Source organism: Lonchura striata, chromosome 2 (genome assembly GCF_046129695.1).
Source record: "Lonchura striata isolate bLonStr1 chromosome 2, bLonStr1.mat, whole genome shotgun sequence".
Classification (NCBI taxonomy): domain Eukaryota; kingdom Metazoa; phylum Chordata; class Aves; order Passeriformes; family Estrildidae; genus Lonchura; species Lonchura striata.
In genome coordinates, this window is record NC_134604.1 from 79,902,363 (window position 1) to 79,921,834 (window position 19,472).

At 37.2% G+C, this 19,472-nt stretch overlaps 2 protein-coding genes across 3 annotated transcripts in view; one reads left to right on the forward strand and one right to left on the reverse strand.

Moving 5' to 3' along the window:
• Positions 1-12,534, forward strand: part of TPP2 (tripeptidyl peptidase 2) — a 52,821-nt gene extending 40,287 nt beyond the window's left edge. For both annotated transcript variants that reach the window (XM_021530234.3, XM_021530235.3), the window contains 3 exons: positions 936-1,143; positions 8,735-8,854; positions 9,249-12,534. In XM_021530234.3, coding sequence (XP_021385909.2) covers positions 936-1,143; positions 8,735-8,854; positions 9,249-9,338 — 418 coding nt within the window. In that variant the 3' untranslated portion in view covers positions 9,339-12,534. The remainder of the gene's footprint in view (positions 1-935; positions 1,144-8,734; positions 8,855-9,248) is intronic.
• LOC110470569 (methyltransferase 21C, AARS1 lysine) lies at positions 10,487-18,982 on the reverse strand. Its single transcript, XM_077790884.1, is given in 9 exon segments — positions 10,487-10,881; positions 11,440-11,557; positions 13,079-13,221; positions 14,505-14,701; positions 18,298-18,358; positions 18,485-18,545; positions 18,644-18,718; positions 18,809-18,850; positions 18,852-18,982. Coding segments are annotated over 9 exon segments (1,122 nt in total). The 5' UTR covers positions 18,882-18,982.
• Between the last annotated feature and the right edge of the window lie 490 nt (positions 18,983-19,472).

Genomic DNA, 19,472 nt, shown 5'->3' on the forward strand with positions numbered 1-19,472 from the left:
TTTTGAATGCTACTTGCCTTTCCTTTATATTTTGCAATCTTTCTCATCTGTATTTGAGGACAAAATTTATATTGGCCGAAGAAGTAACTGCTTGCATGCAAGAGATTTCATTTCTGAAAAGTGTGATGACCAAGCTTCAGAGTATTTGAGACCCATTGTTGTTCTTTAGTTTTAGCTTGTCCCTGTGTACTATCAGTATGTATATCATTAGGAAGATAGTATTTTGAAGGTGACACCTTAGTCTGGAGAATAAGTAATGAATTTTGCTGTGTGTAACATGGTGCTGTTTTAGTAAAAGAACAGCAGATCTGAATATTAGGCCCTTCAAATGGGAGATGCATCTTTGTTGATTATCTAAAAAAATACCGTATTTCAATTGTAAAGCTAGTTGGTCTGTTCTAGCTATCCTGAATTCAGATTTGTGTGTAATTCTAGAATTGCTGATATAAAAGCAAAGCCTTGACATAATAAACTTAATTCTAAATATCTCTTGGTAAGTTGACCCATTACATCATGTGTTTTGAATATAACATCTGAAATTGAACACCAAATTAAATGGTGCTTTAAATGGATGCAATTCCTTTGAAGTCAGCAGAATTATATCTGTTTATGTTAGTGGTGGACTCAACTCTCTGTTTATAATGCCAGGAACTATAAAGCTGTATTTCTAGATTCTGACTTACTTTTAGAATGCTAAGTTGCCCTTGCCTTAAGTCATCTAAGGCATTTCATACTTAGAAGAATGATTGAGTATCTTTAATGCAGAGTGTCTTTGGGTAATCTTATATAGTTAGTTTAATTTATAGTAAATAGCCTTGTGTGTACTAATGACTGTAAACTTTTTTTCTTAAACTGATTTAGCACTGTTTCTGTTCTTAAGGATGTATCTACAAAAGAGTCTAAATATTTTTCATACTGTTTTTTTATCTCCCTAGTGAAATGGAAAAACAAAAGAGTACTTTAGTGGATGCACTTTGTCGAAAGGGAAGTGCACTGGCTGACCAACTTCTTCATCTGCAGACCCAAGAAGGGGCTGCTTCCAGTGATGCAGAAGGCAAAGATGAGGATCATGAAAGCTGCTCAGAAGCTTTGACAGAGACATTCTGGGAAACAACAAAATGGACTGATCTTTCTGACAGCAAGGTAAGAGACCAGAGCATGTTTGGGTTTTTTTATTTGCATATTGGGTTTTCCGATGGTTTCTTCTGGAATTATGCACTGCCTTTGTTGTACATTCCTCCCTTCTACTTCACCATGATGTCCCCCCCGTACATTGTGCTTCCTTTGTTACCTTTTTCCACAGAGATTTTGCCAAGCTTGTCAAACCCATGGCAAGCCTATCTCTGTTGAAGTGAAGGTAGATATTAAAGGAAGGTTGTAAGATAGTACCAGATTTCCACAAAAAAAGCTGCTTCCTTTACTGAATTACTACTTTCTGTACTTTCCAGGGAATATTTTTGATTAACATCTGCGCTCTTGTACACACAGAGGTGCAGCATCCCCACCCTGTTCAGTCCTGCATGCTGTAGCCTCTTCCACATTATGGACAAGAGAAGTTTTGTGTTTTGATGTCAGTAATGTCTGTAGAGGTAAAGGAAGAAACCCTTGAAAATATTTACACTTACATATTTATTAGCACAGACTTCCCTGACATTTTAGAGTTCCTGATCCTGAGAGCTGAATTTTTTCCCCTTCATTCAAGACAGCAATTCCAGAAGGGAAAAAAAAATCATTGTAGTGATTAGTTACATAGCTTTTAATTTAGAGAGATTATGACTTTGTATTTTTAACTTCTGAGCTACTGGTGTTAATTAGTTTCTGAACTTAACTGTCACATATGGCTGTGTCTTAGTGCAAGTTGGAATGACCAGGGTATTTGTTGATAATTATGTAAAATTACCAAAGCATTTCAGATAGTTGCATAAGAAAAACTTTTATAAGAGTAGAGGAAAAAAAAAGAAAAAAAAAAAATAAAGCATTTAACTTCTTTGACAGTAGATAAACTTTCTGTAAGATTAGGTGGAGGCCTGGTCAAGAAGGTTGATGGTGTTTACCCTCTTCACTTTAATGTATATGTCCTTGTACACATACATCTTTTCAGCATATCTCCTCTAATTGTTGAGTGATGATAATATTGTGTGGTAGCAGATTTTTGTTTCAATCATATTGTTTGGTACATGATTTTCTTGCTGTCTGTTTGTAAATGCAGTACTTTGTTCCAGCATAGTAACCCTTGGTTTATTTCTGTCTCCTGTTCTTTATTTTTTAAAGCTGATGGGAATAATTTCAGTGGAAGAATGCCAATATAGACATTTTTTTGAGAGTTTCACTATTTGGCTTTTATTTCAAGACAGATAGCTTTGCTAAGCAGTTTGCTTTGGGCCTGGAATAAGTAACTCTGATTAGAGTTCTATGGATTAGGAACCTCTCTCTCCGATTGTCTTAACCATGGATTTGTCAAAGTGTATAGTCAGATTTTTCTCTGAAAATTGATTCTTCTGTATTGTTAAATTGGTACTAAAAGATCAAAACTTCTCTAGATTTTTGTAGCATTTCACATGGAAATAACTTCTATCCTGTTCATGTAGTATGTTTCTCTTCTTTTTCCTACTTTTTTGAGTTTTATTACTCAAATTGAAATCTAAACTGATGGACTGTTATAAGACCTACAGAGCTACTTATAGGGTACAAAAACAGTTGGTAAAACAAAAGCCTTCCACACAAGCAAAACAAAACAGGGAATTCATTTACCTCTTCCCATGGGCTGGAAGGTGTTCAGCTATCCCCACGAAAGCCAGGCATGATTTGGGAAGACAAACACCATCTCTCTAAACTTCAGCCTTTTCTCCTTCTTACCCTGCTCTATATGCTGAATATGGTGCGGGATATCCCTTTGGTCAGCTGGGGTCAGCTGTCCTGGCTGTATCCACTCCCACCTCCTTGTGTACCACTAGCCTTCTCCCTGGGTGGAGTGGGATGAGATGCAGAAAAGGTCTGGACTCCGAAGCACTGCTCAGCAACAGCTAAAACATTTCTGAGTTATCAACCCTTTTTGCAGCACAAATTAAAAACAAAGCCTTGTACTGGCTGCTGTGAAGAAAATAAATTAGCCCATCCTAAAGCAGCACAGATTGAAAGTGGAGCAGTCAAGTCAGATAGAGGATGGAACTTATGTGAAAGTCCTTCAAAGGAGAGTTGTTAAGAGACAGACAGCTTATTCTGAAGCAGTGTGTTGGAGATTAAAATGTAGAGCTCTTCTTTTATCTAGACATGGCTGTGTAATTTTGGCACTTGAAAGATGGAACATCTGGGTGAGAAAGGATGGAAATCAGGCATTTAAGTACTGCACTGATCATTCACTTATATATATATGACTTAAGATAGAAGCATTGCTCTAAGTGTGTTCAGGTCTAAGCTTCCTGTAGAGTTCATGCAGCTGTCAGTAATTAAAAGGCTAAGTAAATTCTTGGAAACTGAGAGATGCCATGTCAGAAGCATCATCACTTTTCTGTGTGTTTCTTCTCACCTTCTAGTAAGTAAAGGGCTGTCCTTTGTTTCACCTCTCCTCTGCAGATGTAGCACCTGGGCATCACAGGGCATTTTGTAGTTCCTTTGAATTGTCTGTTTGTCATTGAAGTAACTTGCTTGTCACCATATTGTACCACATATGTAGGGAAGTAACTTCAATTTTGATAGTAAATGCATTTCTTCATACTTCCAGCTAGTGCCTGAAGGTTCATTTTAAACTAAACATGAGAGAAAATATTTGTCCCTTGTGTACACAAAAGCATTTGAAATAAGCTCCAGTTAAGACAGCTTTATGCAGCAAGTATTTGATAGATTATGCAAAAATGGTTATGATAGCACTTTATTTTTTTTCCTAAACATGGCTTTAACTTTTGTAGGCCAAAATCCTCAGTTTAAACACAACCACAACAGGAGAGTAGTAGTATGTTGTGTGTTTGCTATTGGGAATGGCTAATCTGTAGAATGTAATGCCCCTCAACTTTTATTAGCCATGGGGGAAAAGCAAAAAGTCACACTTAAAAATAAGTTTAAAAAAAAGTAAAAGGCCCATACCTTTCCATCTTATCTTTTAAACATTTTAGCCTGGATTGTTTTTCCTGATACTGTGTGTATTGTCAGATGCAGTTGTCTCTTGCAGCTTTATTCAGTCACTGCTAAAAATGTGTTTCTGGGTATTTGATTCCTTTACCTCTCCTTGCTTCTGTAAAAATGAGTAATTTTTTTTATTAATGTAGTTTTTATTTGTAACAGGGCAGTTAACAGAGCAGAGAAAAATCAACAAATGTAGCTAAGAAAGCAGAGTTCATAATTATAGATGTATATGAACCTGATAAAGCTCGTTTGTTGGGAATTGTAAACATTACCACTTCAGTGTTCTTAAAATAGCTGGAGTATGTTACCTAGAGATTGTATTGTTTAACCTAGTTTTTTAACTAGAGGTAAAGGTAGGTATATTTTAATCAGCTTTTTCAATGATTAATTAATTGATTATACAAGTCTGTTTCCATAGGGTAACAACATTAGGTACTAGAAGTTTCACTAGGCATTTTAGTATTGCTGGATTCAAACATATTTTTTTAAAGAATGTTTTCTAGCTTTTAAATACTTCAATCCCACAAATGTCTTCAGAGAGATCATTTCAGCATTTTATTGTCCTATATATGCATCTTTATAGCCAGTGGCTAGTTAGGAGGTGATCATCCAAATACTTTCATGGGTGCGGTTCCTAGCACATATAATCCAGGCCATTAGCCTGGGGAATAAAATTTCTTAACAGTGATTTTTTTCCCCCCCAGTATCCTAGAAGTATGCATTGCCTTTTCTCTATACCCTTTTATTGCTCTTTGTACAATTTCTGGCCCATATTGCTTGTTATGCAAAAGCTGGCCTTCATTATATTTATTATATAATTTATTATTTCGTTATAGAGTTATGAAATAATATCAAATACTTTGAAGCCACTGCTATTCTTTCATCTAGCAATTTGGTTTTGGATACTACAAATAGGTTTCTTTGATGGTTTTATGCATTCAGGTAGCAGCTGTTTTCTCTGTTATATCTTAATAGCACTCCACATTTTCCTTACATATCAAGGAATCATAACCTTTACTTCTTTATAAAGCTTGCAGTATTTTATCTATAAGGCTTTATTTGGCCAGTATGTGTACATATTTCTAATCTAACATCTTTTGTTTCTAAACAAATTCTGGTTTTAAAGCAACTCATGCATTGTTTATAACTTATAAAGTGCTAATGAATTTTTAGTAGTTGTGCTGAACTTCTAAACAGTTGATTTGGGGTTTTTTCCAAACACTAAGACAGAAATTATTGTCTTGTGTCAAGAGCTCTTGGAGCATTGTTTTCAACCTTTTGGTTCAGCAGAGAACCTTTTTCTCATTTAGAAATACCCAACCTTTTATTTGGCCGGAGCAAGGGTATTTCGTAAAATGCTTTGTTTTCTTGCCACAAAACCTCTAGGAAGCCCTGTTACGAAAGAAATGCTGTCAAGTGGCTTTCCTCCTGCCTTTATCACTGATGTTCAATAACCATTCAAAACTTACAGGGTCAGGTAAGAGCTTTCTTCATAGAGCAGTGACATGATTTCTGATTAGCCTCAGAAATGTTATATTTGCTGAGAGCTCCAATGCATTTTTAATTTGATATTTTTTTGTTTGTTTTTTTTTTCTCTTTTTTGTTTTGTTTTGTTTTGTGGTTCTATCATCTTTTACAAAAGGGAATTTTTAAGTTTAGTTTAGCCAACTAAGTCTGCTAATAGATCCACTGAGCAGTTACTCAGAAGCGTTTGCTAATGTGTTTTGCTTTAGGAAAATATCCAAAATAATTGGATTGAGAATGCAGCATGCAGAGTATTTTTCCAATAGCAATATTTGGAAAATTGTATATGTGAATGGTGCTGTATGCTCATTGTTGCATATATGTGTGTGTTGTAAGCTACAACAGCCAAGTGAATATTTCAAAACAGCAAAATAAGTATTTGGAGATAGAAGAAGAATAAGCAACTCTTGAATACTTTGGCATAGTATCTTGAAGCTTTAAAATTACACCTTGACTTGCTTATTAAGTTTATTTCTTTTTTATATTTTAACTATTTATTGATCCTGCAAAGACTTGTGCATTGATTAACATTGTGGAAGTGTTCAGGCTTCTAAAACTAGACAGGTTCTTTACCCCTTTCACGATTCAGATCTCTGATTCCCTGATGTTTATGTGTTTGAGAAATACTGATTTTTTTTCTGAAATGGTGTCATGGTTTGACACTGGCACAATGCCAGTGCCCCCATGAAAATGTAACCTCTCCATTGAATGCTGTGAAGTGGAATCGAGAACAGAACAAAGCAGGCCCAAGCTTAATAACAGGAAAAAAAACTTTATTAAGCTACTCCTACAAAAGGGGAAAAAAGAAAGGAAAAAGGGGGGAAAAAAGCACACAAAGATCAAAATGAAAACTTTGCAAAGCATTCCTCCTCCCACCACCCAACTCCAACAAACCACAGTGAGACACAATCTGGACCCCAATCAGGTTTCCACCCTTCAAACAACCGATGCTCAGTCCATCGAGGGAACAGAGTCTCTCCTGTGCCACAGACTCCCCAAGAAACACAGCTCCACATCCTGTATTTCCATGTCACACATGGCACTGCCCGGAGAAAAAGTTTGCCATGGTGACCCTTCTCCTTTCCATGCACAGTGCTCTCACCACAATGCATGGATGGTCAGACTGCCTTTAGGATTTTTCCTTTCAAGGATGCCCTGCCAAGAGGGGAGAAAACAGCAGTTCAGTTTTTCATTTTCTTGGGACCACAATCCCCCCCGTTTTTGCATTTTTTCCCTGGGGCCAAGGGTCCAAGAACAGAGATCTTCTCCTTCTTTGAGGACAGGGGGCACCACCACAAACCCCCTAACTTTTTCTCTGTTCACTCCACTTCTGTCTTTTCCCAGCTGAAGCAGGTCTCTTGGTTCACTGGCATCCTCCCAAAACACAGTCCCTCTTGGAGGAGAAGATTGTTTCAGTTGGTGGCCAACACAGAAAAGTCCAGCTAAAAGCCACTCCTTGTCCCCCTCCCACCTAGAATTTCTCCTTCTAACATCCCAGGTTCCAAAGTGTCCCTCTTCCTCTCTTTCAAACCGAGGAGGGGAAAGGAAATTTCACAAAGCTTTCATTTCTCAAGGAAGGGTTAAAAGTCTGAACTCCCAGGATGGCTCGATGCCCAGACTCTGGCAGCTCCCATGCGACTGGGCACCTTGCGGCCCCCCCCACCCCCCGCTCTTCTCCTTCCCCACGGTGGAATTACTGACAAACGGCTGCTGTCTCTTTCTCTCTCCCTCTCAGGAGAGAAACTGGGGGGGGGGAATGGAGACATCCCAGATTTCTCCACCCTTCCATCTGCAGGGGGTTCCAGTCCCTCCACCCTTGGGCCTAGCTTAGTCAGGCCATGGGCCACGGCCGGGCAGGGGAGAGTCCTGCACTGCAGCTGACCGGAACCAAAGAGAGCGAGTTCTCCTGGGAATTCTGCTTTTAACCCCTCTGTGTTCTCAGAGGCGTGTCCACCTTCAATTGGTCAATATCCAAATTGACCTCTTCCTTCCAGAAAAATTATTTTTCTGTGTCAAACCACGACAAATGGAAAGCGTGTTTCTGAACATCCTTGAAGGGTTTCTGTTAGCTTTTCTTAATGGGATATTTTAAGTGGGAAATCTTCAACCTTTAGTGTAGAGTCAGAGCAGAGGAAAAATGTTGTAGTGAATGAGGGGAAATGAATAGCAAGCTCTAATAAAAGACTTCATAAACATTGCCAACAACAGACACACCACCATATTCACCAATTTTACTGCTATATCACTCTTCAGTAAAAAATACCTTGTTTTTACTGTGAGTGTTCCAAAGGGAATATATTAAAGTGTCTTGATTGTTCTATTCCTTAGTGCTGCAGCTGGTGAAATGGTTAAACCATCTTGCCACACCCTGAACGCCATCAGTAGTCGGGTGTTAAGAACCAATTTTATTATACATTAGGTCTTAGGCAGACATATTCATTTGCTCACATGAACTGCTGCACTGGTAAGGATTGTAAGCTGAGCTTTTAGAAATAGTATTATCAAGAGGGAGTTTTTTTATCATCTCTTCTTAAAAGTTACCAATAGTGAGAAGCTGACCTAAAACCTGAAGCTTGTCTTCATGCTTACCTGTCTTCATTGCTTGTTTATAATTATGTCCATTTCTCTGTCTTTGTCTGTATATATATCATTCACTGTGTACATTCATACTTGTTTCTGCAGTAAGTTTGTGACTACCTAGGAATTAAAGTTCTCAATTTGGTTTTTGCTTCTCTGGGTCAAAAATACACCTGCCTGGTTGGTGATTCTTTAATTATCTTTCTAATACACCTTACAGTCGCCTATATAGAATGAAAATCCAAAGGAGCTAGAAATGTGACAAAAAATTAAAATAGTGACATCTATGTTACATAAGTTCTGAAGTCAAATATGTTTGTGAAGTCAGAAATAGTCTCTAGGAAGTTCATGTTTATGACAACTACTGTGAATCATCTGTTATATTGCAAATATCTTATGTAAATGTTTACATTTAATCACTTCTGCTACCTGAACAGAATTTGATCTTACTTGTTCAATCTTGTAAGATATTAAAATACCTAATTTGCTTTGGTTTTTTAAATTTGTATTGTAGGTTTTGACTTTTGCCTATAAGCACGCATTGGTAAATAAAATGTATGGAAGAGGGCTCAAGTTTGCCACAAAACTTGCAGAAGAAAAGCCAACAAAGGACAACTTAAAAAACTGCATTCAGGTAAGGAGTGTTTGCTGAAATAATGGGACTGCGTTCGTGCTGTGTAAGCTTTCAGAAGTAAGATATATCTTCTGGAATTTTTTGTACTCTTCTCATTTTAGAAAGCACTAAATGTAATATTTTCAATTTGTCCAGGTTTTGTGACTCAGCTTTCATTTGAAACAGTGATTTAAGATTAAATTCTTGTGCATTACATTGAAAGAATGTGGATCATATAGAATGGGGTCCCATTTTCAGGACTGAGGAATTCAAAGCTTACCATATTTCCAATCTGTTGTCTTTCTGACCATAGACATTTTTAGTAAAGTGTTCATATCAGTGCAGTGTTTGTTTAGATTTAGATGTTAAAAAGAGTAAGACTAACTTTTTTAATGTGTGCTTTTTTTTCCTTCAGCTAATGAAGTTGCTTGGATGGACTCATTGTGCAACTTTCACTGCAAACTGGCTTCCTGTCATGTATCCACCTGATTACTGTGTATTCTAGAGAATCAGCAATTGTAAAATTAAAATGATTTTATATGGGACAGGATAGGAAAAGAGAAGTTTGACTTTTTGTTTGAGCGCATGTTTTCGTTACTGAATGCTGATTATTAAATTGTGTGTATTTATCAGTAAAGGCACCTGGGTATGGCTTAATACCTGTTAACCTAACTCCTGTCATCAGGGAGTTTCCTTATTGTGCATCCCATTGCTGGCAATGGATGTGCCAGAACTGCCAACATCAAGGATTTGGAATTAGTTTGGAAAGAATTACTGCATGCATGTTATGTTCTGAATTGTTACTTTAAACTGCGAACCTGTAAAAGTTCTGTATTTTTTATGGTACACTGAATTTTAACATGTTTGATCTTAATTTCAATTGTATGAAGGCCTTAAAGCTACTTCAAGAGTAGCTAAAATCTTACTTATTAGATGAAAATAATGGACACCTGTATTGTTTGCAAGAGTTTACATTTAATGTTTTTAAGAAAAATTCAACCTCTCAAATGGTTACATTGTTTCTTGGAATTGCTGATGCATAGGTACTCTTGTAAATTTTCAAAACTCATCATTTTGGAGTGATTTCAGGCAAACTCAGAAATCTTGGTGAAGCTGTGTATCAGGACAGGCTGATCCATGTATAAAAGTGCCAGACAGTTACATATTGATCAGATATTGTAAAGCTATACATAGATGTTTATTAATAACACAGCAGAATAAATGTGCAAACTTGGAGATCAAAATACCACCATGTTCACTCTGATACTTTAAAAGATTTTTATAATTAATAAAAATACTGAAGCTAAAAATTGCATTGGTTTCTGGATGAGTACCTAAATAAAACTTGCTGAAAGAAAGCAGCTTACAAACAGCAGAGGTTCAGTGCAGCCCAGAAGATCAATGCTTTTTGATAAAGCCTTCTTACTAACATTGTTCCTTCAATGGAGCGGGAGTTGGTCAGTTTGAACAGGTCATATTTATCAACCAGAGATAAACTGCTATATCTTTTGCTGGTTTTTTTTATACTTGCAATGCAAAACTTAGATGCCACTTTACAACCATAAATGCTCAGAAGGTGTAACAGTGTAACATAATCTTGGAAAGCATTCCAATCTGTGAGGTGCTGCCACTAAATCAAAATCAGTAATAGTTTTAATTCTTTCTTACTGTGGCTTTAAGCAGTTTGACATTAGAGTCTGGAAATTCTGCTAGAATGGTTGTGTTAAATATATTGCAAACTTTTTCCAAAAATTCGTAGTCTGTACTGAATCTGAATTTATTTGCCCATAGCAATACTGTTCCTGGCTTACAAAAGTACACCATTGTTGCTAGCAGGGGGTCTAGAGCTCCATGATGGTACACAACATCAGTTGCCAGTACGAAATCATAATGGTATGTTGATACAGGAAAGTCTTCGTTGAGGCCTTCTCCCCACACCAGTTTTCTCACTTCAGGCTTGTGCATATTCAAGTTCTGTGTATTTCTCGAAATATTATATGAGAGATTTTCAAGAACTTCAGGCAAATCAGTAGCTGTAACATGAGCTCCTAAAGAAAACATGAGTTTGTTTCAAGTCACAGAATCACTAAGGTTTGAAGAGACCTTCAAGATCATCTGTCCAACCATGAACCCAGCACTACCATAATTGACCCTAAACCATATCCCCAAGTCCCACATCCAGACACCTCTTGGATGCTTCCAGAGTCAGTGACTCCACCACCTCCCTGGCCAGCTTATTCCAAGACTACCTAAACACCCTTTCTGTAAAATAAAAAAAAATCCTAATACCAAATCTGAGCTCCCCTGTAAAACTTGGGGCTGTTTCCTCTCTCACTTGAGACAGGGCAAAATTCATAGGTATGTAGTTGAACATGTATAAAGTTTTATCTGTAACTGGTCCAGCCTCCCCCTCCCCCAAAACTAGGGTCATTTAGTTAACAAAATAGTATTTTACATTGTTTTTCATTTAAAAAAACAGCGGCAACAAAAAAAACCTGAACAGTGACAAAGTTTACTTCAACTGTTGTTTCATTGCCTTAAAGTGACAATGGCAGAGCTAGATCATCGTTTACTAGAAATTCAAAAGGAAATAAAAAATTACTAACCTAAGATACAAGCCACAATAGAAAGCAAACCTGTTCCAGCACCAATTTCCAAAACTTTTTTGTCTTTGAGGTTGAATTGTTCTTGATTTGATTCCAGATACTGAGATAAAGCCAGTGCCTGAAATGGTTAACACATATCTGTAAGAGGGTAACAGCTAAGTTGCACAAAAATTCATTAGATGTTTTTATACAAGGGTGTTGTGTTTTTTTAGTATAATGAGAAACACTGAAGGGTATAACAAAAAAAAATGTAAGATGGGAAGAATTGTGATGTATCCTGTTTTTTTATATGAAAAAACCTAAAGCAGTTTATTTTTAGTTTTATGTGATACTGATTTCCTACACACTTCTACATGAGTCCTCTTTGACAGCTCAAGACAGAATCACAGAATGAGCTGAGTTGAAAGGGACCCACAAGGATAGTCAGTGTTAGGATGTGAACCATACAGTCATAACAACAGAGTTTTAACAATATGTAGGAGTAATGTTCTGGTTTATTATCATCAATGTTATGCTATACTACCGCTATCATAAAGTAAATTTAGGCTTCAGCAGAGATTTTTGAATTTTTTTTTGTCTCAATTTTTTTAGCAAAGAAAATACTGAAAATCAGTTATTTACAAACTTGACACTTGTTTATTGATAATAGTATAAGCTTTGAAAAAAACAAAACAGCACTGTATGAAAATATTATCAGGCCTTTGTAAAGATTTTGTCAGTAGAATATAAGTGGGCTGTTTATTAACAACATAAACTGATGCCAAAGAAACTGTCTTCCCCTTTTTGCTTCTCTTCTTTAGGATTGTGTTACTGTTTTAACTCTTGTGCTTTTCATTATGCAACACTGTCTACCTGCTCTGGGAAAGCTGACAGCTAATGAATCACTGGTCCAATTTGTGCAACCTCTCAATTTTCTTGGAGAGTTTTACCATCTGCATTCTGACACTTGATTAATGTGCAAATTGATGATCTGACATTTCAGAATAAGATCCTGTTTCACCCGCCCATATGCTCTCTCTATTGTTTTGAAATTGTCTGCCATTTTCTTGTGAGCTTTTTAAATAAATGTGGATCTGAAAAATTTTAAAATCCTGATTTTATTGTCTTTGTCAGTTGACTCTTCACACAAAGGCAGTTTTCTTAGTATGTGTGAAACTCTGTTTTTAAGAGTAGGAGAAGCAGAGACTGGAGAAGTGCTTACAAGTATGATTTTCCATACTGTAATGAAACTCTTCCAGCCTTTTCTTTAAAAGAAGGATATTTAGTCATTTTAATGTACTTTATTTATTTAATCTCTTGCAGTTTTGTTTTTCAGCCTTCTTTTTGTGTTGCTGATTATTTACTTCTCAGCAGTGACTGATTGGAAGCCTGAAGTAAGCTGTTTCTTCCTGAGTTCCCTTACTGATTTTTTTTTCAGTCCCTACATCCCATGTACAAATGATTTGGTGCCATAGTCCTTTTGGCATGAACTGGCAAATTACCCTAAGGCAGAGCTTTCTGCTGAAGGACTTCATTCTGCCTAGGGAAACTTCCATTGTCAGAAGTGTCATCTAAGAAAGCTTCCTTAATATTGGTGTGCTGCTGTCCTGGTTTGCTCTTGTGTCACATGAGCTTTCTGCATGTGGTCTCGTGTACTTACCCCTGGCCATACCACGGCTCCAAAGTGTTCTATGGATTCCTGAATAACAATCTGGTGACCAGCATATGTATAGTGCTCTTTATCAAAGTAGTGTGAAACTCTAGGAACCCAGTTCTGCAGGATTTTAAGAGTTACTGGTGAGCCTGTGAGAGAAAAGTTGAAATTTCATGGTGTATGTGCAACTTGTTAAAGGGTAAAAAGTATTTTACAAAAACAGTATGTGGGCACATGGGCTAGGAAAGCTCTGAGGACATTGGTCTTGAATCATAGAATCATTAAGGTTGGGGAAGATCATTAAATCCAGCCATTAATCAACCCAGCATGTTCATGGCTAAAACATCTCCAAATGCTACATCTACACATATTTTGAGGATTTCTCTGGGTGATGATTCTACCACTTCCCTGAGCAGCCTGTTCCAATGCCTGACCACCCCTTCAGTGAAGACCAGTGTTGTCCAAAACCAGACAGGTGGCTGGTGGGGAGTGAAGGGAACAATGGTCATTTCCTGCCATTCTAGGTATTCACATGAGCAGTTTAGAGATAGAAATGAGCCTTTTAGGAAAAGCTACCAATTCAAATATAAAACTCTGCTAATAATTTCTAGAAGACTTTCAGGACCAAGTTAGCTTGTATTTTGGTGTTTGTGCTGTAGATTTCATTTGTAAGGTCAGCAGCTCTATAACAGCAAGTTGCTTTTTATATAAGGACTTAGGATTTAAATCCTACATTGAAGAAAACCTGACTCTTAGTTGTTTTTTAAGGTGGTTTTTTAAGCATCCTTCCACAGAAGGAGGGTTGTAAGATGCTTTTTATGTTAGCATACACAATGTAGTTCAGCAAATCAGTGCTACAGTTGTCCTAAGGGTGTCTCATCATAGCAAGGAGGCTCATGGCTGATGTTTTTCAGATCTGTGCTGAGGCTGTTCCATCTGATCTCACTGAAAACAAGGACACTATTCTGAATGACTGAACTTCTGTTGCAAGGATATATGTAGAATCAGCTGCAAGGGAGAAATTTGCTCAGGCCTACAGGGATTTTAACTGATGCCTGCCTGGAATCCTTTGTAGCTGTTGGAGCAGTTTAGCCTGTTGAAATCTGTAGTAACACGGCTTCAACAGTGCCAGCCCAATCAATGGTTATATTATAGCCATATCTCTTTTGTGAGAGATTGTAATTGAGAAATAATCTTTAGATATCTAAATAAAATCCAGAGACCTTTTTAAATATATTTCTTAATTATGGAGATAGAGGGGTATTTCTTGTATATTTAATCTGATAATATATTCAAACATAAACAAACAATGGGGGAAATGGGATATCAAAGGAAAAGTTGCATGATGACATCTACTATTTGAAGACTGACAAAATCAAAGTATGATATGCTAGCATGCCATAGCAATTGCAGTATTTAAATTGGACTAAACCTGTGTCAGATTCTGCATGCTCAGAGCTGCAAGTGCAGTTTTCAGGGTCATACTGGTCTTCACAGGTTTCTTCCTCGGACTGGCAGTCCATTGTTCTTTGAATTTTATTGGGGAATGGTGGCTGTTGTGCAGAGATCATGGCAAAAGAGCTGAAACAGAAGGGGAAAAATAATGTTATAAAATCTTGCAGGCACTCTCTTCATATGAAATACGACTGGAAAAAGACAGTGAGTAGTTAAGGTAGCCTTTGGTGGCCTTTTGGAGTTTTTTTCAGTGATGAAACTGAAGGAACAAGATGAGATGGGATATATCCACTCCACTGCCTGTATGAATTATTTCTGGGAATGTAGTAATGCTGTCAGAATTTTTATTTTCTCTCATTTATCATTTTTATCATTGTGTTTATTTTATAATCATTTATGCATAAGCTTAGAATTATGTCACTGAATTGATACTCCTGGTCAGCTGAGCTACTCTTATAAGTTGAAGCAATAGCTGAGGAAGATAACTGTCTTAATATCTGTGACTTCTTGTCTGTCTAATTTACTATTTTCAAAAAACTTGGGACTTACGATTCCAGAGATAAAACTATTTAATTTGCTGCAGTCAGTGGTCTTGATTTTGTCTCCTTGCACAGAGTTGCCATCTCTTCCCTGTCTTTTCCTGCTGAACAGCTAACCCAATTACTGAAATGCAGTCAACTGCAGATTATGCATGGGGCAGTCAGAAAATCATTGCAGTGAGAAGATTGAATCCATAAGGCTTTTTGGATAACTCTCTGTGTGCATCCCCAGGGTACAGGGCAGCACCCAATCTTAGAAGGAACTGATTGATACCAGCTGGCACCAATAAAAGCAGGAATAGAAATTAATATAGATTTGTTTGGAGAGACATAGGTCAATGAATTTCCTTGCTTGACTAGCATTTTCTTCAGTGAAGCATGTATGTATATGCATACATCTGTAAGTGTGTGAAAATATATAGATGTAGATTATAGATATATAGATAGATATATAATAGATATAGCTATAAATATATACACAACACATCTATATGTAAAGAGCAAAAGGTTTATAACTCTGGCCAGAGCCAGAGGCTGTACATGTTCACCTTTCCCACACAACATGATGGCTGGAGTGAGCTGTGTTTTTATCCATGATAAAAACATTTATCCACTCTGTTCATTTTTGAGATTGCATATATGCTCTCTCCAGCCACAGGCACTGCAGACAAAGTGTTGTATCATTTGAGTTGCATCATACTACAGGAGGCTGTTTTACATATCCTCACTGGAAGGGGCAAATCTCGCAGTGGCCAAGATGTTTAGCAATGCCTGCAGGTATTTTTTAAGGAGCAGTGTGACTGCTGACTTATGTGAGTGATTTAATTTGCACATGATATTGACACCATTGCAATTCTACTGATACCTGATATATACCTTATTGCTGCTCTGTTTATTCACAAGGACAGGATTTCTGTTCTAATACCTCTAACACTGCATTTGCTCTGTCTTGGCTGTGATTTTGTACTGCAACAGAAAAGAGTGTTTTAAAGTGCTTTAAATCGATTTCTGTGTATTTGTTTGTTTGTTTGTTTGTTTTTTCTTCAGAGGAACCTCCATCTGGCTAGTAACAAGATCTGTCTTTCCCCCATGGTGTGTGATTTAAGGTATGAAGAAGGTAGGTAAGAGACTGAAATTAATGATGCAGTCACTGCATTCCCTGACATGATGTTCACATTCCACATGTTACAATGTGCCTGCTTCCAACAGCAATGGTTTTTTTCATTTACTCAAAAATAGGCTTCTGGATTTGAGCAATGTCTCCTTTTCATGTCTTAAGCTAGAATAAAATCTGCTCATGTTTTAATGTTTTAGGAAATGTCTATGAAAAATATTTTCAGACTTGTGCAATTGGGAAGGTACATAATGAGAAGAGAAGAATCTGTCAGAACTGGAAATGGCTACAGCCAGAAAACATTAGTTGGAAGACACAGTCTTCTGAACATTTTATGTTGAAACCTGCAGAGCACTGCATTCTCATATTTGGGAGTTTTGGGGTGAGTGTTTGTTTTGATTTTTTTTTTTTTTTTTTTTTTTTTTTGTATGGTTCTTGAAGCATGATTGGTGCTATTTCAGATAAAAACCAATCCTGAAACTAAACATGCAGGAGAAAACTTTACCTTGTCCAGTATTCTACTATGTATAAAACCACAAGGCTTGTTGAATGAATAAACTGTTAATTTGTCCGTTTGGGTGGAAAGTGATCCCCCTGTATTTTTTTCCTTGCTTAAGGAAGCTCTTACAGGCCAAAATTTCAGTTGGCTGTGGGTGGCAGTGAAATACAAATTTGTTGATCAGCTATTAAGTACCTGCAGCAAATAAATTTGTATCTCTGATCCTGATATATATCTATACCCTATTTATCACTCATTCAGACTGAGCTCTAACTCTATTAGACATGTTATGTTACATTTTCAAAATAAAAATTGTTATGCTTTCCCTCACTTGTCCTTTGAGTTCCTCTAAAATGGGAGTCTGCTGGTTTTACTAAATTCATTAAAATGATCAGGAGGCCTAAAATCCACACCAGTGGTTACCCTGCTGCTGGTGTGGTCCTTAAGTCCATAAGTTGCCTGAGCTCCTAGGTGGTGATTTGGGGGGATAAACACTCTGCACTCACTGTTTGTATGTCCCCTGACACACTGGGCTCTGGTTTTTGGCTGGAGCTTCTGGATGTTATACTAATACCTCGTAGTGGTGTAGCTTTTGCTATACACAGAAATATGACTGTGTATATACGTATATATCCGCATGTTCATTCTCTTGCTATAATTATTCAATGACATATTTCATAGGAGTTAAAAGTAGTCTTTTTTTAGCTGCAAACTATGGGACAGTTTTAGTCTTGTAAATTCAAGAATTCAAGTATATTAGTATTTTGGCCTTAATGATGCACAGCTTTATTTGTCATTTCAAATGACAAACTCTTCCTGAAGGCTAGAGGCACAAGTGAATATTGAGAGGCTGTTTGCAAATAGGTGGTGTTTGCATTATTGCATTCTCTATGTGTATTAGTTCAAGTTGCTGCTGTGCTCACAGAATTACAAAAAGTAATATTTCTCACTGTTTTGACATTTTTCTGATCCATACTTTACTAAAAATTATATATCTCTAAAAGAATTTTGGTTTGATAATTTTGCAAGCAAAATCTGTTCCCTTAGAAAATGTTGGCACTTTCTGAATGTTAGCAGCCAGGGTTTTTTCCAAATTAGTCTTTTTGGGAAATAATTATCTAAATTCTTTCCGAGTTTTTAAGCCAATATTGACTTCATGAATAGTCTTAAGCTGTTGTGAACAAAACAAAATTAAATCACATTAGATTTCTTCAGAACATAAGGAAGGAAGAATGAATAATTCACAAAACTCTCTCTATTTGATTAACAAGGTAACACTTAGGGGCAAATTGTAAGATGATGATAAACCTTAAGGTAAAAGTTTATTCCCTATAATAATAAACTTTGTGCCTCTTAAACTGCTGAAATCAATTCCTTAGAAAGAGCTTTTAATATCCAGTTACGTGGCCAAAAAATAGGTTATTGAGCAGTGCTGTGTCACTGAGTCTTCAGCTGTAAACACAACTCTGCTGAAATGTGTTTCATCTCAGCACAGAATTGCTCAGTGTAGTCTGTGTTAGCTGAAATACTTGTGCAAAAGCCAGTTTCATTTGCTCACATGTGCAGTCTGTTCTTTGCAAGTGCAGTCTGTTCTTTTCAAGATCAAGTTTAACCATACTTGTACCATACATTAACATCTGTTTCTTGGAGCTCATGCAATTTTCTCATGTTACCATGCACTAAATTTAAAAAAATAAACACCAACAATACAAATGCTAGGAAATAAAGGAGATGTCAGCCTTAGGAATATCGCTGTAGTAAATCTATGTCATGTTTGAAGCTACAAGGTAAACACACCCAAATACCGCAGTGACCGTCACTCCACACAGAGCAGAGAGCTGGATTCTGTTGGCTCACAAAGCTGACCTGAAATACAAGAATTCACACAAAGGTGTTCCTGTTGTTAGTTAGCAGGGAACACAAAGGCACGTCAGAGGAGGTTAGCTGGGCAGCTGTGTGGGTACCTGATGTGACAGAAGGCGTGGGAGGTTTCCTGTGGGTAGATGCACACTCCAGAGGTATTTTATACAGGCGTGCACCTGAAAAGAATAACTTTCCCCTCCAGCCAGTCGGGTTGCAGGTTATTTAGAGTAACGTTACCAGGCAGCACTCGAAGAACTTACACTTACCATGTTACACTTAAGTCTTCCACATGTGCAGTACAAAATCAAAAACCCTCTTAGACTTTGAAGCCCCAAGCATACAAATCTTCCTTGGCTCCTCCAGACTCTCGTTCTGTTTTTGCAGACGACACTGTTCCCTGTGTTTGCCTTACGTCAGTGGAGCTGAACCAAGCCAGCAACTTACTGTGGGCAAACGAGCACATAAATAATGAGTGTGGCAACTTGGCAGCAGCCCAAGCACAGGGAAAAGTTCATGAAGCTCCCACTACCAGGAAAAGGTCAGGTCTTCCTTGCCCTGCTTAGCATCTGGCTGGGGAAGCTCTGGGTACCCTCCCTGCTATGGGTCACAGACAGTGTGGGGAAGTGTCAGTCCTGAGGAAAAAACAACTTTCTCATCATCTTCATTGCAGGACATAACCATAGGAAATATTGTATGGACTGAAAGAGGATGGAAAACAAATTAAAATAATGAAAATCCTGCTGATTATTTTAAAACAGATGGATGTCATAGGTATTGAAGACGAACCAGATGTATATTCCTTACACATTTCAAGGATTGGAGAATTTATTCCTTTGCTGCTCTTTTGCCCTCCCTTCTCCTTCTTTGCAAATATACTGCCAAAAGAAATTCAATTCCATTGGAAAACAGAAAAATTTTAAAGCTACTTTG